Source organism: Chlorocebus sabaeus, chromosome 19 (genome assembly GCF_047675955.1).
Source record: "Chlorocebus sabaeus isolate Y175 chromosome 19, mChlSab1.0.hap1, whole genome shotgun sequence".
NCBI lineage: Eukaryota > Metazoa > Chordata > Mammalia > Primates > Cercopithecidae > Chlorocebus > Chlorocebus sabaeus.
In genome coordinates, this window is record NC_132922.1 from 30,401,696 (window position 1) to 30,424,136 (window position 22,441).

Genomic DNA, 22,441 nt, shown 5'->3' on the forward strand with positions numbered 1-22,441 from the left:
TGTCCCTAGGTTCATGGATTCATTTTTATGCCACTACTGTAGTCTTTGGATGAGTGGAGGTGTTACATGTAATTTGAAATTGGGGAGTGTGTGGCCTCCAATTGAGTTTGTATTCCCTAGAATTGCTTTGCATATTCAGGTTCCTTGGCTCTTCAGTGGTTCCATGTGAACATTTAGCCGTGTATCGTTAACATTTCATAAAACGTTTGTTTTATACTTCATGTCCAGAATTAGGGGTGCATTGGGACATTGTGATACGTGTTTGTATACCTTGAGTATGGATAAAATCAGGGAGTTTCCCATGCTTGTGACCACGTGTAAGTTTGATATCTTCGATGTGTGAACATTCAGTATCCTCCTTGGTAGCTATTTTGAAAACGGCACGATCGTATCGTTAAGTATCATCGCCCTGCTTTGGAGTGGAATACCAGAATGCATTCCTCTCCTGTAACTCTCTGTGTACCTATTGCCAATCCTTGATGTCCTCTCCTCCACCTAGTCTGTGGTGACCACTACTGTATTTTCACCTTCAGTGAGTTAAAATTTTCAGCTCCCACATGAGTGAGAACATGCAGCCTTGGTCTTTGTCTGCCTTTCTGATTTGATTGAACATAATATCTGCAGGTGTAGCCATATTGCTGGAAATGATAGGATTCCATGAATTTTGATGGTATAAAAGTATTCCATCCTGTCTGTGTACCAGAGATTCTTCATCCTTTCATCTCTGGATGGACAGGTAGGCTGATTTCTTTTCTTGGCTTTTGAGCATAGGGCTGAATGCCACCTGGGATGACGGATAATCTCTTCCATGTCCTGATCATGTCCTCTGTGTATATACCTAGGAATAGAATTGCTGGAGAAAATGGTAGTTGTAGTTTTAGGATTTCAAGGAACATCCAAGTGGTTTCTTTAGTGTGCATACTAGTTTACCATTTCCCACCAGATGTGGAGACAAGTGCCTCCTCTGGAAATCCACACCTTGATTGGATTGTGTTTTAATATGTTTCAACTTTTTTCTTGTAGCATCTGTTGCATGTAGAGTGAACTGGAATCTTGAGTGTGTTTTTTATTTTTGTGTGTGTATGATAAGTGGTACTTGCTATGTTATTGTGAATTTGTTTTTAATTTGTTGTGTAGGACTGGGCAGAGGACCTGAAGACATGAGGTTGATGCACAGGTCAAAGAGAAGATTCTCACCATCGCTGATGCACACAAAAGTGTAAGTGAAAATCACACTCAGATTTCATCTCACTCCAGTTAGAATGAATACTACCAACATTTGGTAGCAGTTTTGTTTCTATAGAGTGTGTGTGTGTGTGTGTGTGTGTGGGTATATACATTCACCCACACACACACAACCCAAGGGTGCAAGGGACATTTTGACATATGTATGTGTAGTATAATGATCAAATCATCATATCTGGCGTCTGTATGACCTTCCATCATTATTATTTCTCTGTGGAGAGAATATTCAGAACCGTATTTTCCAGCTGATTTTGAAAAAATCTTCTAGATTCTGTTGACCCTAGTCACCTAGTCACCCTGCTGTGCAATAGAACACCAGAACAGATTCATTGTGTCTCAGTGTCACTCTGTACCTGTTACCAATATCTAAGTGTGGTTTTGATTTACATTTTGCTGTGGTTAGAGATGTTTGGCAAGTTATCATGAACTTGTTTCAATTTGATGTGTAAGACTGGCCAAAGAACCTGAAGACCTGAGAAGGATGCACAGGTAAAAGATTCTGAATCTACATTACTGATCCTCATGAGAAGTCAATCAAAACCACACTCAGATATCATCTCACTCCGGTGACAATGAACTTTACCAAAATGGAACGGCAGTTTCATTGCCGTAGAGTATGTGTGTATAACCAGCGGGTGCAAAGGACAATTTGATCTGTGTAAAGGTAGCATCATAATGAAGTTGCGGTGTCTGGCACCTCTGTGAGCTCCAGAGTTATGATTTCTCTGTGGAGAGAACATTCACAACTGACCTTTGTAGCTGTTTTGAAAATTTTGGTTTTCTGTTCTTGCCTTTTGTTCATTATGGCCTATGGCTCTGTCCAGGTTTCTGGTACGGGCATGTATTTGTTGTTTATGACTGTGTAGTGTTCCGTGGTGTGTATGTACCACATTTCCTTTCTCTGATCCACTACTGATGGGCACCAAGGCTGATTCATGTCTTTACCATTGTGAGTAGTACTGCCATGAACATAGGAGTGCATGTGAGTTGTAGATGGAAGGATTTTCCTTTTTATAGATCCTTAGGAGTGGGGTTGCAGCGTTGGCTGGTAGTTCTCTTTTAGGTTCTTTGAGAAATGTCCACACTGCTCTTCAGGGGATCTGAACTAGTTTGCATTTCCCCCAACAGTGGACCTGCATTTCTTTGCTCATCTCCCCACCAGTCTGTGTTGTTGTGGACTGTGTGTCATAATTGCCATTCTGACCAGTGTGAGACGGTATCTCAGTATGTTTCTGATTTGCATTTCTCTGATGATCAGTGAGATCGAACACGTTTTCATGCTCGTTAGTTACTGGTACACCTCCTTTTAAGTGTTCATGTTCCTTGCCCTTTTATAAGTTGTTTTTTTTTTTTTTCTTTCTGATTTTATTTGTTTGAGGTCTTTACGGTAAATCGTAGATATTAGCTGTTTTTCAGATGTGTAGTTGGGGAATGTTTTCCCTCATTCTATAGGCTGTGTGCTGTCTCTGTGGTTGTTTCTTGTTCTGTGCAGCAGCTCTTTTGTGTTTTAGGTCCCACTTACCAGTTATTGTTTTTGTTGCCGTTGCTTTTGGGGATTTGACATATAAATGCTTTACCAAAGCCTCTGTCAAGAAGGGTATTTACTAGATTCTCATGCAGGATTTTTTTTTTTTATAGTTTCAGGTATTGGATTTTTATGTATTTACGTATGTATTTACAGACCAAGTCTCAGTCTCTCATACAGGCTGGAATGCAATAGAGTGATCTCGGCTCACTGCACCTTCCAGCTTCTGGGTTCAAGTGATTCTTCTGCCTCATTCTCCTGAGTAGCTGGGAGTACAGGCACGTGCCACCACGCCCAGCTAACTTTTGGTTTTTTCTTAGACATCGGCTTCACCATGTCGGCCAGGGTGGTCTCAAACTCCAGGACCTCAAGTCATCCGCTTGCTTCGACCTCCCAGAGTGCTTGGATTCCAGGAATGAGCCACTGTGTCCAGCCCAGCATTTTACATTTCAATCTTTGATTCATTTTGAGTTGCTTTCTGTACATGGTGAGAAATAGGGGCCCAGTGTTATTTCTTCTACATCTAACTAGGCCACTTATCTCAGCACCACTTGCTGATAGGGAGTCCTTTCTCCATTGCTTATTTTTATTGATTTTTTTTTGCAAATATCAATGGTTTCAGGTGTGCAGGTTTATATCTGGGTCTTCTAATGTGTTCCACTGTTCTGTGGAACCGGGTCTCCAGCTTTTCAGTGAAAATGCCAAGCCATTACCTTGTCTATGGGTGTTTTCTTGGAGTGTTTCCTTTGTTTTAATGTTTTTAAAATACCTTTAGCAGCCTACATGTATGGATTTCTTTTCTAAAATAATGCACACCCTATGTTTTCTTGTAGGAGTTTTGTGGTTTCAGAATTGAGTTTTAGGTCTTTAATGTATTTTGCATTGATTTTTGTGTTGCGTGACACAAGGGTCCTATTTCAGTGTTTTAAAAGTATGTGAATATTCAGTTTGCTCAAAATGATCTATTGAACAGGCTCTTTTTTTCCGATTGCATCTTTTTGGTGTTCTTTTGAAAAACGTGTTCACTATATGTAAATTGGGGTTGAATATTTGGTTTCCTCATTCTGTCCACTTTCTTAGTTTATGCCAATAAAAGATTGTTTGGATAATTATAAAAGTTTGTGTTTTTCATTCATGCTTTTAGCTTCTAGGTTTGTATTTTTTACATAATTTCTATGTTTATTATAGACTAAAGGGTACAAATGCAGATTAGTTACTGCCTTTGGTATATTCCATGACACTGAGACTTGGGGTCCAAGCAACCTTATCATGCAGGCAGTGGGTGTACCCACCAGGTAGGCCTTCAGCACATACCTCATGCCTTCGTCCTTTTTCATCGGATAGTCACCAGTGTCTGTTGTTTTCACTTTTACGGTAGGGTGTATTCAATGTTAGCTCCATCTTATAAGTGAGAACATGTGGTATTTGGTGTTCTGTTTTTTCCTTATTTCTCTTTAGATAATGACTTCCAGCTCCTTTCATGTTGCTGCCAAGGACATGATTTCCTTCTCTTTTTTTTTTTTTTTTAATGGCTGCCTAGTTTTTTGTGGTATATATGTACCACATTTTCCTTTTTTGATCCACTGTTGATGGGTACCTAGGCTGATTTCATGTGTTTGCCCTTGTAAATACTGCTGCCATGACCATTTGTGTGCATGTGTGTTTTGGACAGAAGGATTTATTTTCCTCTGTGTATACCCCAGTGGTGGGATTGCTGGGTCAGATGGTAGTTCTGCTTCAAGTTCTTTGAGCAATCTCCGAAGTGCTTTCCATGGTGTCTGAACTACTTTGCATTTTCACCAAAAGTGGACCAGTGTCCTCTTTCTCTGCTGCCTCGCCAGTGTCCTTTTTTTTTTTTTTTTTTTGAGACGGAGTCTCGCTCTGTAGCCCAGGCTGGAGTGCAGTGGCCGGATCTCAGCTCACTACAAGCTCCACCTCCCGGGTTCACGCCATTCTCCTGCCTCAGCCTCCTGAGTAGCTGGGACTACAGGCGCCCGCCACCTCGCCCAGCTAGTTTTTTTTTGTTTTTGTATTTTTTAGTAGAGACGGGGCTTCACCGTGTTAGCCAGGATGGTCTCGATCTCCTGACCTCGTGATCCACCCGTCTCAGCCTCCCAAAGTGCTGGGATTACAGGCTTGAGCCACCGCGCCCGGCCCCCTTTTTTTTTTTAACTGCGTTATCCCCATTCTGACCAGCGTGAGATACATCTCATTGTGATTTTGATTTATATTTCTCTGATAATTAGGTTGAGCATATTTTCAACTTCTTGGTTGTTCATCATCATCTTTTGAGAAGTGTGTGTTTATATCCATTGCCTATTAATTATTAGGGTGATTTTGCTAATTGATTTGTGTAAGGTCTTTAAGGTAGATTCTGGATATTAGAACTTGGTCTGGTGCATAGTTTGGGAACATTTTCTCTCATCTTGTATGTCATCTGTCTACTCTGTGGGTAATTTCTTGTGTTGTGTGGTGGCTCTTTAGTGTATTAGGTCCCACATGTCGATTACTACTGTTGTCGCAGTGTCATGTGGGGTCTTAGGCATGTAAATGCTTTGTCAAAGCTGATGTCAAGAAGGGTATTTCCTAGAGTCTCTTGTAGGATTTTTGTACTTTGAGGTCTTCCATTTACATCTTTCATTCATCTGAGTGAACTTTGGTACATAGTGAGAAGTAGAGACCTAGTGTTACTTACTCTTCTGCATATGGCTCGCCATTTATCCCAAGACTATTGAAAAGGGAGTTCTTTCCCCATTACTCATCATTGTGTATTTCATCCAGCATCAGGTGGTATGAGGTGTGTGGCTTTAGAGGTTCTGTGTTCTCTTCCACTCATCCATGGGGAAGCAGGTCCCTAGAGTTTGAGTGCAATTTCACATCAGGGAGTGTCATGCATCCAATGTAGTTTGGATTTCTCAGAATTTCTTTGGAAATGCAGGGCATTTCCTGGTCTCACGTGAACTTCAGCATTGTTTATTTCTGTGTCCTTAAAACCAATTTGCTCTCTAGTAAAGTTATACAATTAAAGAGTAGAGTGGGACATTTTAATCCATGCATGTGTACCTTGTGTAATGATGAAAGCAAGGCATTGACTGACTGTCTCTGTTACCTTGTGTAGTTATTATTTATTAGTTCTCTGTGGTTGTAATATTCAGAATCCTTCTTTTCAGCCTTTTTTGGAAAATATGGTAGGATACAGTTAACTCTAGACATCCTGCTGTGGAGTAGAACAGCTGAATTTATTCCTGTCTTCTGAGTGTAACACTGCATCCATTTCCCAGTTCCTGTGCTGCCTCCCCAACCCCCAGGCTCTCTTCACTACTGTGGAATGTTCTACTAGGAGATAAAGTCGTTTAGAGACAAAGTTGATCTCATTCTCATAGGCATGGAATCATGCCGTGTTTGTTTCTCTCTTCCTGGCTCATTTCATGGAAGATCATGTCCTCCAGGTTTCTGTATGTTGTTGCAGATGACATGGTTTCATGAATTTCTATGGCCGAGGAGGATTCTATCGTGTACCGCAGTTTCTTTATCCCTTTATCTATGCACGAACAGGTAGGTTGATTGGATACCTTCGCTATTGTGCATAGTGCTTCAATTGCCATAAGAAGGCCGATATCTCTTCAACATAACAGATTTCATGTGCTTTCTGTGTATAACCAGTGGTGGTATTCCTAGGTGAACGAGTAGTTGTAAAATGTTTAAGGCACCGTCAACTGTTTTCCTTCGTGTGTATAGTAATGTACATTCTCACCAGTAGTGTATAAAATCTCTTTTTCTGCACTTCTACATTGGCCACTGCCTGTGAATGTATGGGTTTTTTGTTGTTTTTGGTAAGTGTCATCCTAATTAGAGTGAGAGGTATCTGAGTGTGGTTTGCACTTAGACATGTGTGTGATGATTAGTGAAGTTGGGCAGCTTCTCTTTGACCTGTCAGTCAGTTTTGTGATTACTTTTCAGATGTGCCTGTTCAGGTTCTTTGCCCAGTTTTAGCTTGGGTATTAGATTTTGTTCATTTTCCCAGAGTAGTGTTAGTTTCTCATACATGTTAGATTGCAACCCCATTCACAGATGTTTCTGCTGAACTTTCTTTCAATGTGTAGGATGCCTTCTTTTTTTTTATTATTATTACACTTTATGTTCTAGGGTACGTGTGCACAACGTGCAGGTTTGTTACATATGCATACATGTGCCATGTTGATGTGCTGCACCCGTTAACTCATCATTTACATTAGGTATATCTCCTATTCTATCCCTCCCCCAACCCCCGAACCCACCACAGGCCCCAGTGTGTGATGTTCCCCTTCCTGTGTCCAAGTGTTCTCACTGTTCGATTCCCACCTATGAGTGAGAACATGCGGTGTTTGGCTTTCTGTTCTTGCAATAGTTTGCTGAGAATGATGGTTTCCAGCTTCATCCATGTCCCTACAAAGGACATGAACTCATCAGGATGCCTTCTTTAATGGTTCATTGTTTCTCTTTCCCATGCAGAAGCTCTAAAGTGATGTATAGTCCCATGTGTTTGTATTCATATTTGTTAGCAGTGATTTTTGTGTCCCATCCAAAAAGAACACAAAATAAGAAAGAAAAAGTAATACCAAATCAATTGCATGGCCTAAGGGTTTGTTGCCATAGATAATTTTTGCTTTTGTTTTCTTTCTTTTTCGCAAACTGCATGCATAGATATAAGTTTTGCTGAAATAAACTCCCACTTTTCTTATAGGAGTTTTGTGGCTCCAGGACTGGATTTAAGTATTTATTTTGTGCTGATTTGGGGTATCATATTTCAGACCCTGAAATGTTGATTTCTTTGAGTTGTTTTTGTCTGATACACCACAACGGGGCTTGTGTTCAAATTAAGCTGTGGGACATCCTTTAGATACTGGGTTCAAGCAATTCTCTCCTTCCTTGATGTTCCCTTAGGGGAGAGGTGTCAGAAAGTCTGGGAAGATCCATAGTGGGAAAAGTTTATCTGTATTTCCTTGAGACTCATGGCCAGCTCCCTTGTGCACAGGACTTCTGGAGAAGGCCAGCCGTACCACTTGCATAAATACCTCCCATCTCTAGCCCTTCAGTAAATATTTAAGTGATTCATTAAATATTTATAACTTAAAAAAGTAAAGTAACCCAGTGGAACTTGAATTTAACTAGAGCATAAGTTTGAGAGTAACTGTTCAGTAGAACAAGTGACATAGAGTGGGCGGCATACTGTGGTTTTTTTTTTTTTTTTTTTTTTTTTTGAGACGGAGTCTCGCTCTGTCACCCAGGCTGGAGTGCAGTGGCCGGATCTCAGCTCACTGCAAGCTCCGCCTCCCGGGTTCACGCCATTCTCCTGCCTCAGCCTCCCGAGTAGCTGGGACTACAGGCGCCCGCCACCTCACCCGGCTAGTTTTTTTGTATTTTTTAGTAGAGACGGGGTTTCACCGGTTTAGCCAGGATGGTCTCGATCTTCTGACCTTGTGATCCGCCCGTCTCGGCCTCCCAAAGTGCTGGGATTACAGGCTTGAGCCACCGCGCCCGGCCCATACTGTGGTTTTTAAGTGTTTTTTTGTTTGTTTATTTTTTGTTTTCCTTAAACAGAGTTAGCAATAATTAATTTAAATAAAGAAGGAAAACATTAAACCATTGGCAGGTGTAACGTGAACGCTATTCCATGACTTGTTCAGCCATAGCCTCAATTTGACATGTTAGACTATGAATCCTAAAGACTGGTATACGGTTACTGCACTGGAGTTACTGTTCTCATTCCAACAACTATAGAACATTCTGAATAGTGTTTTAAAATTTTATTTTAACGAAAGTTAAGGAAAAATCCGGTACTTATACACTAAAGAAAATAAACATAAAATGGTTTCCCGCCTGACATGCAAAAGTCCCATGGCCTGACCCTGGCCAGCAGGAGCAGCTGGAGTTGAGGAGCGGGGTCAAGATGCAGCTGAGCTGCCAGCCACCTAGATGTGGTTTCCTGGTGTCTCCGATCTGGGTGAAGGATGATGCAGAGCTGGTGTTCAAGCCAGCATCCCAATAGGTCCCCAGCCACTGTAGGATGTTTCCAGCCTACTGGGATTCAGGCTCCAGCTGACAGGACAGCTTGTAGCTGCAAAACAGAGAGGCAGGTGTGAGGCCACCCTGAGCCACACATCAGGTCCCCTCTCAGTGCCTGCCCAGCTGGAATCCTGGGTCCCCAGCAGTCCCCATGCAACAGGGCTTGATGCTGGCCATGGAGTCATGGCCATAGGCTCTCTGCAGCTGTCCACAGGAGAGCCTCCTCTAGGCCAGGTTGGGTGGCTCACACCTGTGCTGTCAGTACTTTGGGAGGCTGAGGTGGGTGGATTGCTTGAGGCCAGGAGTTTGAGACCAGCCTGGACATCATCGTGAAACCCCACCTGTGCCAGAACAACAACAGCAGAACAACCGGACACGGTGGTGGATAACAGTAATCCCAGCTGCTTGGGAGGCTGAGGAAGTTGATCCTCCTGGTTGAGCCCAGGAGGCAGATGTTGCAGTGAGCAGAGATGGTGACACTGCAGTGCAGCCTGGGCGGCAGAGCCAGACCACGTTAAAAAAGAATGGAGAGCTTTCTCCTACCCTCTTTCCATGTGCCAGGCCCTCACCTCTCCTTGTCACTGAGCTGCTCCATTCTTGAGAAACAAGTGACAAATTTCTCCAGAGGCCGAAGTTTGTAATTCATGGCAGCCACTTGGAGCAGCTGCATTTCCTGCAGAACTCGAACCTCCTAGAGACAGAGGGCAGGTTGCTGACAGGGTCTGGGTGGAAGACGCTAAGGGGACCTTTGGCAGGCAGGGAGAAGGGGCTGGTCCCTGGGGCCATTCTGTGAAGGGGCCCCATGCAGTCCCCAGCCTGTTCTCAGAGTTGGATGTAAACAGCCCCTCCTGCAGGAACTGGTCTTTGATTCCAGTGCCTTTCCCACTTTCCCAACTGGGATAGGTCTCCTCCTCCTGTGTGTGTCAAACCCTCCCAGTAAACCTAAGATGTAGAGGATGGAGCCAGGGAGTGTCCCGCCCAGGGTGGACTGTGACGTCCACATTCCTACCCTCATCCAACGTGAATGCCCCAGCTGCTCACCTTTCTCCTCTTGTTGCTGTTGCCCTGGAAGTCAGATAGAGCCCATCAGAAAGGTCCCTGGCCCACAACAGCCCCACCCCATCCCTTCCCATGCTGCACTACTGCCAGGGCCACCAGGGTCAGGGGATGTGCACATGACAGAACTTGAACCTGTCTCAGGCTCCGGGCTCTAGGGCAGGGGGCATGGGAGCTGGGGCTCAGGGATCTTCTGCCCCAACCCTCTGAGATGACAGACAGACAAACTGAGGTTTCTCGTAGAAAGAAAGTGCTCAGTGACCCTGGAATTGCCTGCCCTTGGGAAGGCTCAATTTCACGCTCCTATTATGGGACTACCCTAGGGAGAGGCTGAGTCCAGCTCAGCCCACAGCTCAGCAGCGTTGCAGTCAGGCAGCTCTGCAGCCTCACCACTCAGGGATAGGGACTGGTGACTGCCATGGAGCCCCTGTCAGTCAGAGGTAATGAGATGGGCCTGGCACCCCCTCCCACAGGAGCAGCTGTGAGGCTCTCAGGAGAGGAGGTTTCCCAAGGGCTAAGATCTAAGGGCTCCGTCCAGGCCCCTCTCCTCCCAAGCCTCAGGATCCTGGTTCCCAAGCAGCCTGCCCCAGGCTCACTCACATCCAGATCATCCGGGATGGCCGAATCCAACCTGTGTAACTCAGTCAGAAAATCCCCCAGGAAGGGGACCACGCCCTGTGCCATGGAGGGGTGGGAAGGTGGGAGGGGTAGTGGTGATGAGTATTGACCCTCACCTGCCTGCCCAAGGCCCTGTCCCATGAAATCCCATCAGCCCCTGTCTCCCAGAACCCCCTCCCGAGGTCTCCCAGTTGTAGCAGCCAAAGACTCTCAGCTGCCTTTCCCAATTCTCTGCCTCCTCTATTCCAGCTGACCTCCAAGTCTGGCAATCACTTCTAGTTACTTCTATGGTGGCATTTTAACAAGTCACAAGGACCTGTGGTCCCAAGCCTTACCCCCTCCCCACATGCACTCTGAGTCCTGCTTTCCCAGACCCTTGCTCTGGTCTCTCCAATGGAGGTTTTCCAGGCCCAATGGCCATAGGAGGGCAGGGCTGGGGAGGAAGCCCCCGCTGTCTTGATATGGAGGTCTCCAGCTGGTGGGGAAAAGAGCCCTGTCCTCTGATCCCCTGTGATCCCTCCATGCGACAGTCTCACTCACCTTCTTTTGCCTCCGCAGCCTCATCTGGGCTCTCTGGGGGTTCCTCTCCTGGGTGGCCACCTTAAAGCTCCCCGCCTGCCAGGTGTCAGGGACAGGGACAGTGAGGCTCTCTCCTCCCTTCCCCCAGTTACACCCCAGGCACCCCACACTTGGATCCCCAGGGACTGGCGTGAGTCACCTGGCACAGTGCTCATACCACTGGCCAGCTCCACACTCCGTGTGTGTGTTACCAGATCATGCAGCCAGGCCTCCCTGAGACTGTTTCCTCTTCTGAAAAGAGCCATGAAAACCACAGCTACCTCACAGGACCTCCTGAGTACTGTTACCTGTAGCTGTTGTCATTGTTCTCCCCCTCATCCCTCTGAGGAAAAACCAGGCATGAGCATCCTCAAATTGCTTTCTTTTCTCGAACCTCATTTCCACCCTGTGAGGCCTGCACTACAGACTCAGCATCCCTTCATTTGCCAGATAAGGAAACAGAGACCCAGAGTGGGCAGTGACTCCCCAGGGCTCCAAAAGAGAGGGCACCTCCTCCCCTTCCTGGAGGCTCTGTCTCGGCTGCCTTCAGCCCACATCCCAGCACCACCACCCATCAGGGTCTTGTTCTCTGGAGTCTCTGAGTGTCTAGGTCTCCAGCCTTGCAGAGTCGTGATGGGAAAGGGGCAGGGCATTTTAGGAGACCTGGTTAAGTGGCACCAGCGTATCTGAGCCCCACTGGAGTCTCTGCCACACAAACTGGGTTTGTGCCATGCCAAATCCATGGTTGGCCTCGCCGGTGATCCCCCAGTGGAGATCCGTGCACAGAACTCTCTTCCTCCACTCAGGATGTGGCCTCCTGAGGCGACACCTCTGATGGACATGGCAGGGTTTTCCAGAATCCTGGGTGGGGTGACATGTTGCCTTCTCATTTGCATGGAGGATTCTGCGATCTGGTCAGGGAGGATCCCCTAGGAATGCATGAATCCCCCAGATACTTGTCATGAGCATGTGTCACTGCTAATTGGTGAGAATCCCGTGACATGACCGTTTTCAGATGTCTGCAAAGGGCAGAGCAGGGAATCCCAGCAAGCACATACATCTGTCCTGAGGTTGCCCATTGGTACCCATAGCTGGGCAGTCTCCTGGACTCCCTGGCACATGAGCTTCCTCTGTTGTTGTTCCCTCTTTCCCCCAGTGTGGGCAGATGCCCCCTGCCCATGGAGGTGCGCTGCAGACAGAAGCAGCAGCAGAGGCCTGGCTTCCTGAGGAATTGCTGCCAGTTTGAGGAAGGAAGAAAGTCCCGCCTACAATGACCACCCCCCAGCCTGGAGGAAGCTCCATGCCAGCAGCATGGACCAGCATGGGAGCCAGAGTCCTGCTAATGCTGCAGCTCATCACCCCCACTCAGAAGCCCAGCAGCCATTGCCACATCCCACTTCCAGGGCCTCCTGCCCCCGTGCCTCCACGTGCCCATCGACTTCTCCTCCTGTTTGCCCAAAGTAGGCATGGAGGGAATTTTTCAAGTCCACTTTTTGTAGGTAAGTCAAAACATTACAAAATAACCACCGTACACCAGGTCCAAAGCCCTTCCAAACTCACTCTTTTCTCTGACCCTTAAACAGTTGTCCCGCATCTCCCAGACTCCACTGTACCTTGATCAGCAGGTCCCTCTTCACTGCAGTGTCTTTTTTGCAGAGTTGTTTCAGATATTTTGTGCTTTTGCTATGGACAGAGGAAAGAAAAAAGGGTAAATTTGGGAATCACGGGGGAGATTTGTGAGTTCCAATCTCTTTTGTTTGAAAACCCAGTGAATCTCAGCTTCCTGCATGAGAGTTTCCAGTGGGGTCCTCTGATGACAAGGGCTCCAGAGCACCAGGCTGGGACTGTCATGCTCCTCCCCTGGCGCATCTCCACTTCACATGAGCCCCTGCGTGTTCACAGTTAGCTTCCAGCTGGACACAGTTCCACTGCTGGGTACCAACACCTGACACCCTCCAGTTGGCTCCAGTCTGTTCCTGATGGTTAAAAAACCTTACTCCTGAGTAAAAAATCCTTGCCTGGGAGTCCAGGGCAGCTTAGTGACCACACCCACCAGCCCATCCCTGCCTCCAGTCTCCTTGTTCTCCAAGAACCTTTCAGAGTCGTTGAGGGCACATGGGGAGACCTATGGGTCCCTAAGTCAACACTAGTGCTCCCGTGGAGGGAGCTCCTCACCTGGACACTCCTGCCCAAGTCTTGTGTAGCCGATGTATTGGGTTGCTGCGCAGAGCAGAGACGATGGCGTGCACCGAAGAGAAGTTGTTGAGGCTTAGGCACTCCTGGAGAGAGAAGAGTGAGCTGTGAGGTCCAGAGTTGGAGTCAGACCCACTTCAGCCTCAGGCCCCTCTGCTGAAATCTCCCTTCGTGAATGAAGCAGAGGCCCAGGGAGCCTCAGGAGGGTACACTGGGTACACTGGGTGAGTGAATGTCACTCATCTAGAAAGACTTCAGTTCAACCCAAGGAAGATCCCAGGTCAGAAGTGAGCAGCCACCACTGGGCCATGGGAGTCAAGGTCAGGGAAGCTCTGGGAAGAAGGGCTTAGGGGATGTGCAGGGCTCAGGCTAGAGATACAGATGCCAATCCTGAAAGCCGATGGAGGAGAAGAGGCAGTTGCCCATTTTTAAAGAGGGAACCCTAAGGCCCAACCATGGCTTACCCTGGCCACCTTGATCCAGTGCTCCACCACCCTGGCCCTGTCCTGGGCCCTCATGCTGTGGTCCCCGAGGCAGGAGGTGGTGACACAGTTGGTGAGCCTGTTGAAGTGTGCAATGGTGGCACAAACTGTGGGTGCCACGTGCTCACTCCCCTTCTGATGTCGTTGGCCCCAGATGGAGCCCAAGCATTCGTAGAGCTCCACCTTCTTGAACAGCTCCTTTGGGGAAGGAGGAGAGTGTCATGGACACAGCACACCCCAGCTCAGAGTCACCCACAGTCCCAGGCAGGGACTGAGCTCACAGTCATCCACAGTCTCTGGCAGGAACCGAGCTTGAGCTCAGAAAACTTTAAAATATGCTCCAGACTTGTGGGAGTCCCTGGATTTAGTGTTCTGCCCACCGAGAGCCCTGAATGCATCATGTCCCAGAGACCAACAAGGGTGGGAAGAGAGAGTGACATTTTGTCCCAGGCCATCCTCACTCCAAGAACTAGAAGGTGGCTCAGGCCTCCCCATCCTGAGGCCTTGTCTTCCTCCCATCCCAATCAGCCCTCTACTCCTTCTCTCCCTACTGGTGCAGTTTCCTTGCAGCAGCTGCAACCTTGGGCTCTGTTTGGGTGTCTGCCTTAGAATCTAGTATGCATCAGGTACCTAATAAGTGCTGAGGGTCGTGAGGCTCCTGAGCAGCTGGGTGAGCGACCCATGGCCCTGCCTGCCCCTCAGTGATCACCTGCCCTGTCCTGCTTTCTGTCCATCCCCTGTCATTCAGTCTGCACAGTCACTCTGTGCAGCTGGCACGGGTGATGTCCCATCTCTGCTGTCCACATGCAGACAGGGAAGGCTTGTGGGTGAGGAAACTCATCCAGATCCCATGGTTGGTAAGAAGTGGGGCTGAAACTGGACCCAGGGCATTGGCCGCTCCTCAGAGAAAGGCTGGTCTGAAACAGCTGGTGCCAGAGGCACAGCCTGCAAAGCCCAGCTGCTCACCGCATCCATAAGGGTCAGCTGCTCTGCCAGCAGCCTGGGAGGGAAGGTCGTGATGTCTGGCAGCTCCTCAGTGTGTTGGCTCTTGACAGTCCCGGGAGATGGACAGGGGGAGTCTGGGGCTGAGTGGGGCTCCAGCACTGTTCCTGGAGGGGGCCCTTCCCCTGGTGCTGGTGCTGATGCTGAATGTAGATATCCTGGTGCATCCAGGGCTACAGGTGACTCTGGCTCCAGAGCAGGCCGCGGGTCTGCCAGCAGTGGTGGTGCTGGCTCCAGGGCCAGCATTGTTGATGCGTGTTGCCCAGGAGGTGGAGCAGGATCTGGAAAAAGAGAAAAGGTCACCATTCCAGTCACTGTTCACTGGGATTTCCAAGTATAGAAATGACTGGATGGAATTTAAGGGAATTGTAGCCCCAAAACACCACCCCCAGAAAGTCTTCCAGACTGCAAGCCTCCTCACCATCTGGCTTGGCCTCCTTGGGCTCCGGAAGCACCAACTGGCCTAGGACAATTTCCTGATGGTCCTCCAAGCCCAGTCCAGGCCAGGCGAAGGTTCTGAAGGCCAGCATTATCCAGAAAGATGACCGTTGCAGGGTCTGGCAGCAAACTGAACTGTTTTCAGGGGGCCAGGTGAACAAAATGGAGGTGGTGGTGCTGGTGATGGAGTGGAGAGCTGAGTCAGAGGCCTGACCTTCTCCCACACAACCCTCCAGGGCACCCTTGTGTGGATCCGGATCCCTGGCCTCTTGCTGCCTGTGTAGAGGACAGCCCCACCCTACCCCAAGCCATCAGTGCTGTCCTGGAAGGGGCAGACCTGGCCATGTAGCGGGGCTGTACAGACCCTTGTGCTCCCTAGCGTCCCACTGACATTCTCTTCCCAGTGGCCCTAGAGCAGAGCACTGTGCACCCGGGCACTCAAGACTGCAGCTCCAGGCAGATTTGTGAGCAGCTTGCTCATCAGAGCTCCAGCTTTGGTTTCCCTGGTCCTGGGGTTAGGAGGGTAGAGGCAGATGTTGGGTGGAGGAGGACAGGGAGAGCTGGGAAGCCACGGTGCTGGGGATGGGTCTCTCAGTGGCCACTTGTGGCCCCAGCCTCACCTCTCCTTTGCAGGGGACCTAAGTCTCCATTTACCGAACTCACTATTTGCCTCTTGCAGGGGAAGTCCCCAGATGTCAACGTTGTTGTGGGAGTTATAAGACATATGAACCCCAGGGCTCCTTTAGTCTCTCCCCAGCCAGAGTCCACATATTTCCCCCCATGTTTTGTGGGTGAAGAGGCCCTTCAGAACCCTAAGACCCCCCAGTTTATACTTGTTGTTGGGCTCCGTCATTCTAGTCAGAATCTGGGAGGATGCCACCATACGTAGAGGAGGCCATGAGGGTTTCACCTCTAACATTGTGTAGATATGATTTGTTTATTCTGTCTACTGTGAGCACCTGACTCTGAGTAGAATTGAGTCCCAGGGATTGTCATCTGCCTTGTTTATGAAATTAGGCCAAGTCACAAGAAGAACGATGCACAAATGAGGTGTTTTGTATGTATGTGTTGAAAGAGTGAACCCCAACGGTTGGAGAAGCCCAGTGAGCCTCTCCAGATGTCTGAGTGGGCCTGTGGCTCCTTTTTCAGCATGAAGGGACCCCTCTTCTCTCTGTATCAAGGAGAAAGTCCAGCCAGAAGGAAACTCAGACATCCTTTACCAATACCATTGCAGACTTGCTTTTTATGTGCCTTTTCAAGCAGTAAGAGAGATGGGCCATTGCGGCAGAATGCTGAGAGCTGCTTCAGTGAGGGGGAAGAGAAAAGGGGATGGACACTCACCTTCTAACCAGTAGTTCCAAAAAGTGTGGCACTGTGATAAAGTCCCAGGAGGGACCCAGGCAGGTGGCATAGGAGGAGATGGGTTTAGTTAGAAAGGCTGGAACCAGGGACTCCAACAGCTTCTCCCCTGTGCCGGGCTGGAAAGTTGGCATCCTGCAGATCTCAGTTCCATACTAGGGGGACAAGGAGGGACATGCGAGTCAGTGGTAACGCCATGAACCACCAGAGGATCGGGATCTGGAAATCACACCAAGAAGCATCAACCCTTCAGGGACTTGTGCATGTGGAGAACCTGGGTGCCCGTGGTGAAAAGGTTTCTAGGCTTTCAAGGTAAAATTGCATGTGAGGATGGGGAAGGATAAAATGATTCATGCCTTCAAGGCATCGGCACGGTGAATGTCAGCTGTGGGGCAATAGCACCCTCTGTATCAACAGCCTGCATGAAGAGCATCATCCCTGCAATCCTCAAAAATCACCCTCATGGTGGAGAAGAGGAGATGCGGGCTTTTGGATGTCAGATGCTTGCTCAGCAGCACCTGGGTCAGCAGAGAGCACCTTCCACAGGGAGGACTGGGTGAAATTCCCTCTAGGCCACCTGAGGCTCCACTTCTGATATGGAAGGGAAGGGCCTGGGGAGGTCTCATCCACTTCTTATTTTAGTGACAGCGCACTGGGCAAGATGCTCTAGAAGAACCCTTTGACTTAAAAGGATATGATTGTTTTTGTTCTTTAACATGAATGTGAGTCTGGAGAAACAGCTATGGCCATCCCAGCCCTGGCCAAGGGGAAAATGCCGGAAGACTCCAGGGTGGGAGGAAGCGCATCCCAAGGCCTAGGATCTGCCAGGTGACTTGTGGAAGAGAAAACGCAGGCAGGTATTGAAACCGGGAAAGGTTACAGAAATGTATGTTTTAAAGTGGAAACGAAACAAGGTGATTTTCTCTGCCACACAGACAGCAGATTGGCACAAAGTTAAGAGCATGTTAGTATTCAGGGGAGGTTGTGTTCATAGAAGCAGCTACCTTCAGAGGCTGCTGGTGACCCTGTGAGCAGCTGGAGCCCTTTTGGAAAGTCAACTGGCTACACCTGTAGAAACTTGCTATCTGCACATCCTTTCACCCAGATTTCCCTTTCCCGGGTGTGTGTCTTCCGCAGGGGATTTGTGTATTTTATGGGTTGAATTGTGTCCCCTCCCCCAAATGTAACTGTTTCTGTTCTCAACCCCAGAGACTCAGGATGTGACTGTGTTTGGACACAGAGTTCTCCAAGAGGTAATTCAGGAGAAGTGAGTTCATTAGGGTGGCCCCTAATTTAATATGCCTGGGGTTCTTACAAGGAGAGGTGGTGAGCGCACAGAGAAGTTCAAGAGAAGACCCTGTGCTGACCGAGATAGAGGTCAGCCATCTCCACGGCAAGGAGAGAGGCCCAGAGAAATCACCCCAGACTGACAGCTTGACATTGGGCTTCTAGTCTCCAGAATTGTGAGGAACCAGATTTCTGTGGTTAAGCCCTTCAGTCGGCGTGGCATGTTATGGCAGCCCAGGGAAACTGCTCCAGCCTATTAGGACACACTTAGGATTATGCTCCCTGTAGAAAGGCTGCCTAGAAACGGAATTTTATCATGACAGGCTCCACCGGCACTGAGAGGCTGACCCGCTGTGGAACATGGCCTCCCTTAAGGAATATTACAGTGACATGCGAGGGTGCAGCTCCTGCCCGGTGGGTCTGCAGGGATGAGTTCTCTGAGATGACACTTTAAAGACAGATGCATAGAGTAGCTTCACCTTCTTTTGTTGTAATCACCACCCCCCCAACTCGTTCGTGTAGAAGTGGTGGATTTTAAGTCCTGGAAGAGGTCGGCAGGGCAGAGGAGCTGCCTGTTGCCGGAGATACACTTAGGGTGGGGAGTTAAAATGATAACAGTATGAGTATGTTGCTACAGTGTTACCATTGTACCCAGTTCTTGTAGCAACTTGCTAAGATACTCCTGGCATAGCAGCAAGTGAAAACAGAAGGATTTTCTCTGCTCTTCCTCTGATAGGTGAAAGGGACTTTGCCGGTAACCAAGTTGCCACTGGGGACTAATGGCAGCCAGATTCCTTTGGGAGAGGACAGTGGCTCACTCAAGTGTGAAAGCCCTAGGACAGAGCCTAGCGAGTCCCCATATTCATGTTTGAGTCCTGGGCCCACCCTGGTTTTCTGGAGTCCCTGTCTATGGAGACCCTTCTGTGTCCAGTCTCACCCTAGACCAGCACTGGCCGTGGTTGGTAGCAGGGGGCCCCTGCCCTTCTTTGAAGAAGATGGAGAAATGGAATCCATCCAACAGCTCCTGCTTGATCTGCCGTGTGGAGCTCTGCAAAGAGAGTGCCCAAGAGCCGGGCGAAGAGGTGTCAGTGGCCTGCCTGGCTGACCCCATAGTGGGATACCCCATTAGAACTCCTCCCTGGCACCCCCTTCCCCAACAGGATTCGGCACACAGGAGCATCTACATAGACCTCCAGCCAGAGGAGGTTGACGTCTCTGGCAGATGAAGCTTGAGGTCTTGGGATTCAGATCTGAGCAGACAAACTGTCCTCGAAACTCACCTTCCCATCCTGAAGGCATGGCCTGGGCTGTGAACCTGACATACTGACCAGGCTCCCAACCCCCGACAACCTACCTGCTCCTGTCCAGGGAGGGCCCCTCTTCTCCTGTTTCCCCCAAACACATGGGGAGGGGCTCAGCACTGCCCTGATGGATACATCTGAGGCCTGGCCTCGACGGGCCTGCCCTGGGTCCTGTGTTACCTGTGGGTGCCTTCTGGCAAAGGGCCAGAGGCGTTGAGGATGAGGGTTGAACCAATGTCTATGTTCTCGAGAAAGACTCTCATTTTGGCCTCTTCTGTGACGAGGAGGTCGACAGCATGTTGGGACACAGCAGGAGAACATGTTGTTCTCTCCAGTGTCGACTACCAACTGAACTGGAAATGGGGCTGTGTATATAATATGGGTGCCTAGTTACCAGAATTCTAAGTTCTGTTGGGGTCTATCAGTAAGGAAGTGAGGTCACATCTTGTAGGTTCCATCCTGTAAGCACCTCCTTTCCATCAGACCTACTCAAAGGCCCCACTGGGCTTCTAGCCGCTCACCCTCCCCCATCAACTCCTTACCTTTCACCATTATGCCAAAGTGTGCCCCTTCAGCACCTTGGGTGTAAGACCTGGATGTAAACAGGGTCCCAGTTTTGAGGAGACAGTTCTTGGTCAAACAACCTTTATCTTAGCAGTTGTGAGACCCTAGAGAACTCCTCTGGTGTTTTGGGGCCTCCCCAGCATGCACAATGGGGGTTATGATAGCATCTCCTTCCTAGGGAACTCATGAGGTGTGTTTGAGATAGATCCTGTAAAACTCATGGTGTGGTGTTCCCTGTAGATATTGCACACACTTAACAGTTGGAAGAAATACAAGAAGGAGTGAGAAGTAGCATGGAATATAACTGCAGTGGGCCTGGGGTCCACAGTGTGGTCTCAGGAGAAGACACTTTTGCTCTGTGCCTCCTCTTTCATGCTGCATCAGTAGAGGTTGAGATTAAGTGAAATTCAGACATCGTCCTCCTCTGACATTGCACCTTCCAGTTCCTTCCCGTTTTATTTAGACCCAGACCCTGTGTTCCATCTCAGCCTAGGGTGGGCAACATCCACAAAGACAGCACTGAGGGGTTAATGACTCCCTTCTGAATGATGGGGTATGACACAGGTGATGGAATCGCACTTCTGGGCTAGTTCAGGATGTTACAGCAAAGAGCCATAGCCTGGGGAGCTGATCAAAAACAGAATTATGTTTCTCCCAGTTCTTGAGGCTGGAAGTTGGATATCAGGGTACCAGCCTGGTCAGGCCTTAGTGAAGTCTCCCGTCCCATTCACTGAGCTTTTACAGTGCTGTCCTTTCTTTGGAGGATGGCTCAACTTTAGGAGCATGGGTGGACCTCCATTCAAAGCCCAGCTCCCACTTGTAGCTTGGTGATCGTGAGGAAGTCATAGAACATCCCTGTGCCTGTTTTCTCCTCTGAGAAATGGTATTAGTGAGAATTGCTTCCCTTTTTAATCACAGAAAATTAAGCATGCAAAGAAGTTAACTCGGTGCCATTGGGCAGAGAGTGAGAGGCCAGCAAACCAGAGAGATCAGCTTGCCCACAGCAGTGGTGAGGAGTGTGAAGAGTGGGTGAGGCTGGGGCAGGAAGCAGGCCAGCCTGCCAGAGCCCAGGAACAGGTGAGGGGCAAGAGTGAGCTCCTCACCCTGAATTCTCAGGGGACACACGCATGCAGGGCCTGTGGGGAGCGCAATCATCAGGGCTGCCCTCGTTCCCCTGGTTCCCTCCATATCTGATTTGGTCCCAGGACCCCTCTCCCTGTGTTTCCTCTCTGCCCTGCTTTCTTCCTGGCTGCCCTCCCAGGACTCATTTTTGGCCCTGATCAGGTGGAGTCTTGAGGTAACTGTACACCTATTAATAACTCCTCTGAGGTTCAACCTGCCGTTTGTTGAGACCTCTGAGCTTACTCAGAAACCGCCTCCTGCTGGGACCTGAGAGAGGGCTGGAGGGAGCTGACAGTGCAATGGCAGTTTTCCCTGGGGTGTCGCTCCCGGGTCCACTGGCAGGTATCTGCCAAATTCAAGCTTTCTTTTGGTTCTCTGGGATTCTGAGGTGTGACTTTCCCTCTGAAGACAGGCTGAGCCCCTGGTGGGTGCCTTAGCCTCAGAAATGGGTCCCCCTGAGCTGGGAGCTGTGCTCTAGCCTCAGTGTGCTAGGACACCTCACACCTGGCCCTGCCCATTCTGGCTTCTGAAACCCACAGAGAGGGTCTGTAGAAATTGCTAGATACGAAAGGGCTACAAAGAAGTCATAGGAAGTGTATTTACGTAAGTCAGTGGTTTTCAGCCATTACATTTACTTCAGCAGAGGAAATATTTAAAAATGTGAATACCCTGTGTCACCCTGCGGAGATTTGGATTTATTTGATGGGGCAGAAGACAGGCATCTTTGGGTTTTTGTTTGTTTGTTTGTTTGATTGTAACAGGATCTTGTGCTGTGGCCCAGGTTGTAGCACAGTGGCATGATATGGGCACTGCAACCTTGACCTCCCAGGCTCAAGGAATCCTCCCTTCTCAGCCTCCCAAGTGGGTGAGACTATGGGCATATACCACCATGCCATGCTAATTTTTGTGTTTCGTAGAGACAGGGTCTCACTATTCTACCCAGGCTGGTCTTAAAGTCCTAACTTCAATCTGTACTCCTGCTCTGCCTCCCACAATGCTGAGTTTACAGACGTGAGCTACTGTGCCTGGTCCTGTATCTTTTAAGAGCTTCCCTAGTGCTTTGAAGAGGCACCCAAACAAAGAAGGCTTTGCTTGCAGAGGCTTGTGGAACCCTGTTGAGGCTGCATCTTCTTCACAGCCGTCAGATTGTTCCCTGAAGTGTCTGCTTAGCAGTGCACAGGCTGTTTACATCGAGGGCTTTGGGGAACTATTGGGTTTGGGGGTTGGCTGGGGCATGAGTGTTGGCTGTGGGATCTGTCACAACCTGGTCCTATGGGACACCCAGTCTAGGATCCTTCTTCCCAGACCACCATCCTGCCTCACTGCTCCTATGACAGGAGGCCAAATATCATGCTCCCCTGGACAGAGGCATCCAGGTGCAGGACCGAAGTGGGGTGACTCGCATCAGGAGGGGTGCAGCTGCTTGCTGGAAGGGTGTTGGGAAGTGTTGGTCTGCCAGCTGTCACGTCCTCCTGTTCCTCCTGAATCCCAGCGATCCTCACTTGGTGTCTGGGTTTCAGAAGGGTGTGGCCCTGGGTTCTTGGCTGGCTGAACTGGTGCTTTTGCAGCCTCTGGGGCTCTTGTATGTGAGGCCTGACCTGAGTTGCTTCAGGAAACTTTTGCCCCTGAGGCTGCCTCCTGCTTAA

At 48.9% G+C, this 22,441-nt stretch overlaps 1 protein-coding gene and 1 pseudogene across 1 annotated transcript; one reads left to right on the top strand and one right to left on the bottom strand.

Moving 5' to 3' along the window:
• The window catches only part of LOC119623255 (tubulin alpha-3 chain-like), a 40,950-nt pseudogene that overhangs the window by 6,056 nt on the left and 12,453 nt on the right, over nucleotides 1-22,441 (top strand).
• Nucleotides 8,549-19,430, bottom strand: LOC103217752 (ral-GDS-related protein-like). The gene is given in 14 exon segments (XM_073007103.1): nucleotides 8,549-8,867; nucleotides 9,385-9,506; nucleotides 9,857-9,880; nucleotides 10,472-10,546; nucleotides 11,030-11,104; nucleotides 12,661-12,730; nucleotides 13,223-13,326; nucleotides 13,705-13,920; nucleotides 14,689-15,005; nucleotides 15,146-15,339; nucleotides 16,504-16,676; nucleotides 18,460-18,602; nucleotides 18,694-18,856; nucleotides 19,290-19,430. Coding segments are annotated over 14 exon segments (1,857 nt in total). The 3' UTR covers nucleotides 8,549-8,827.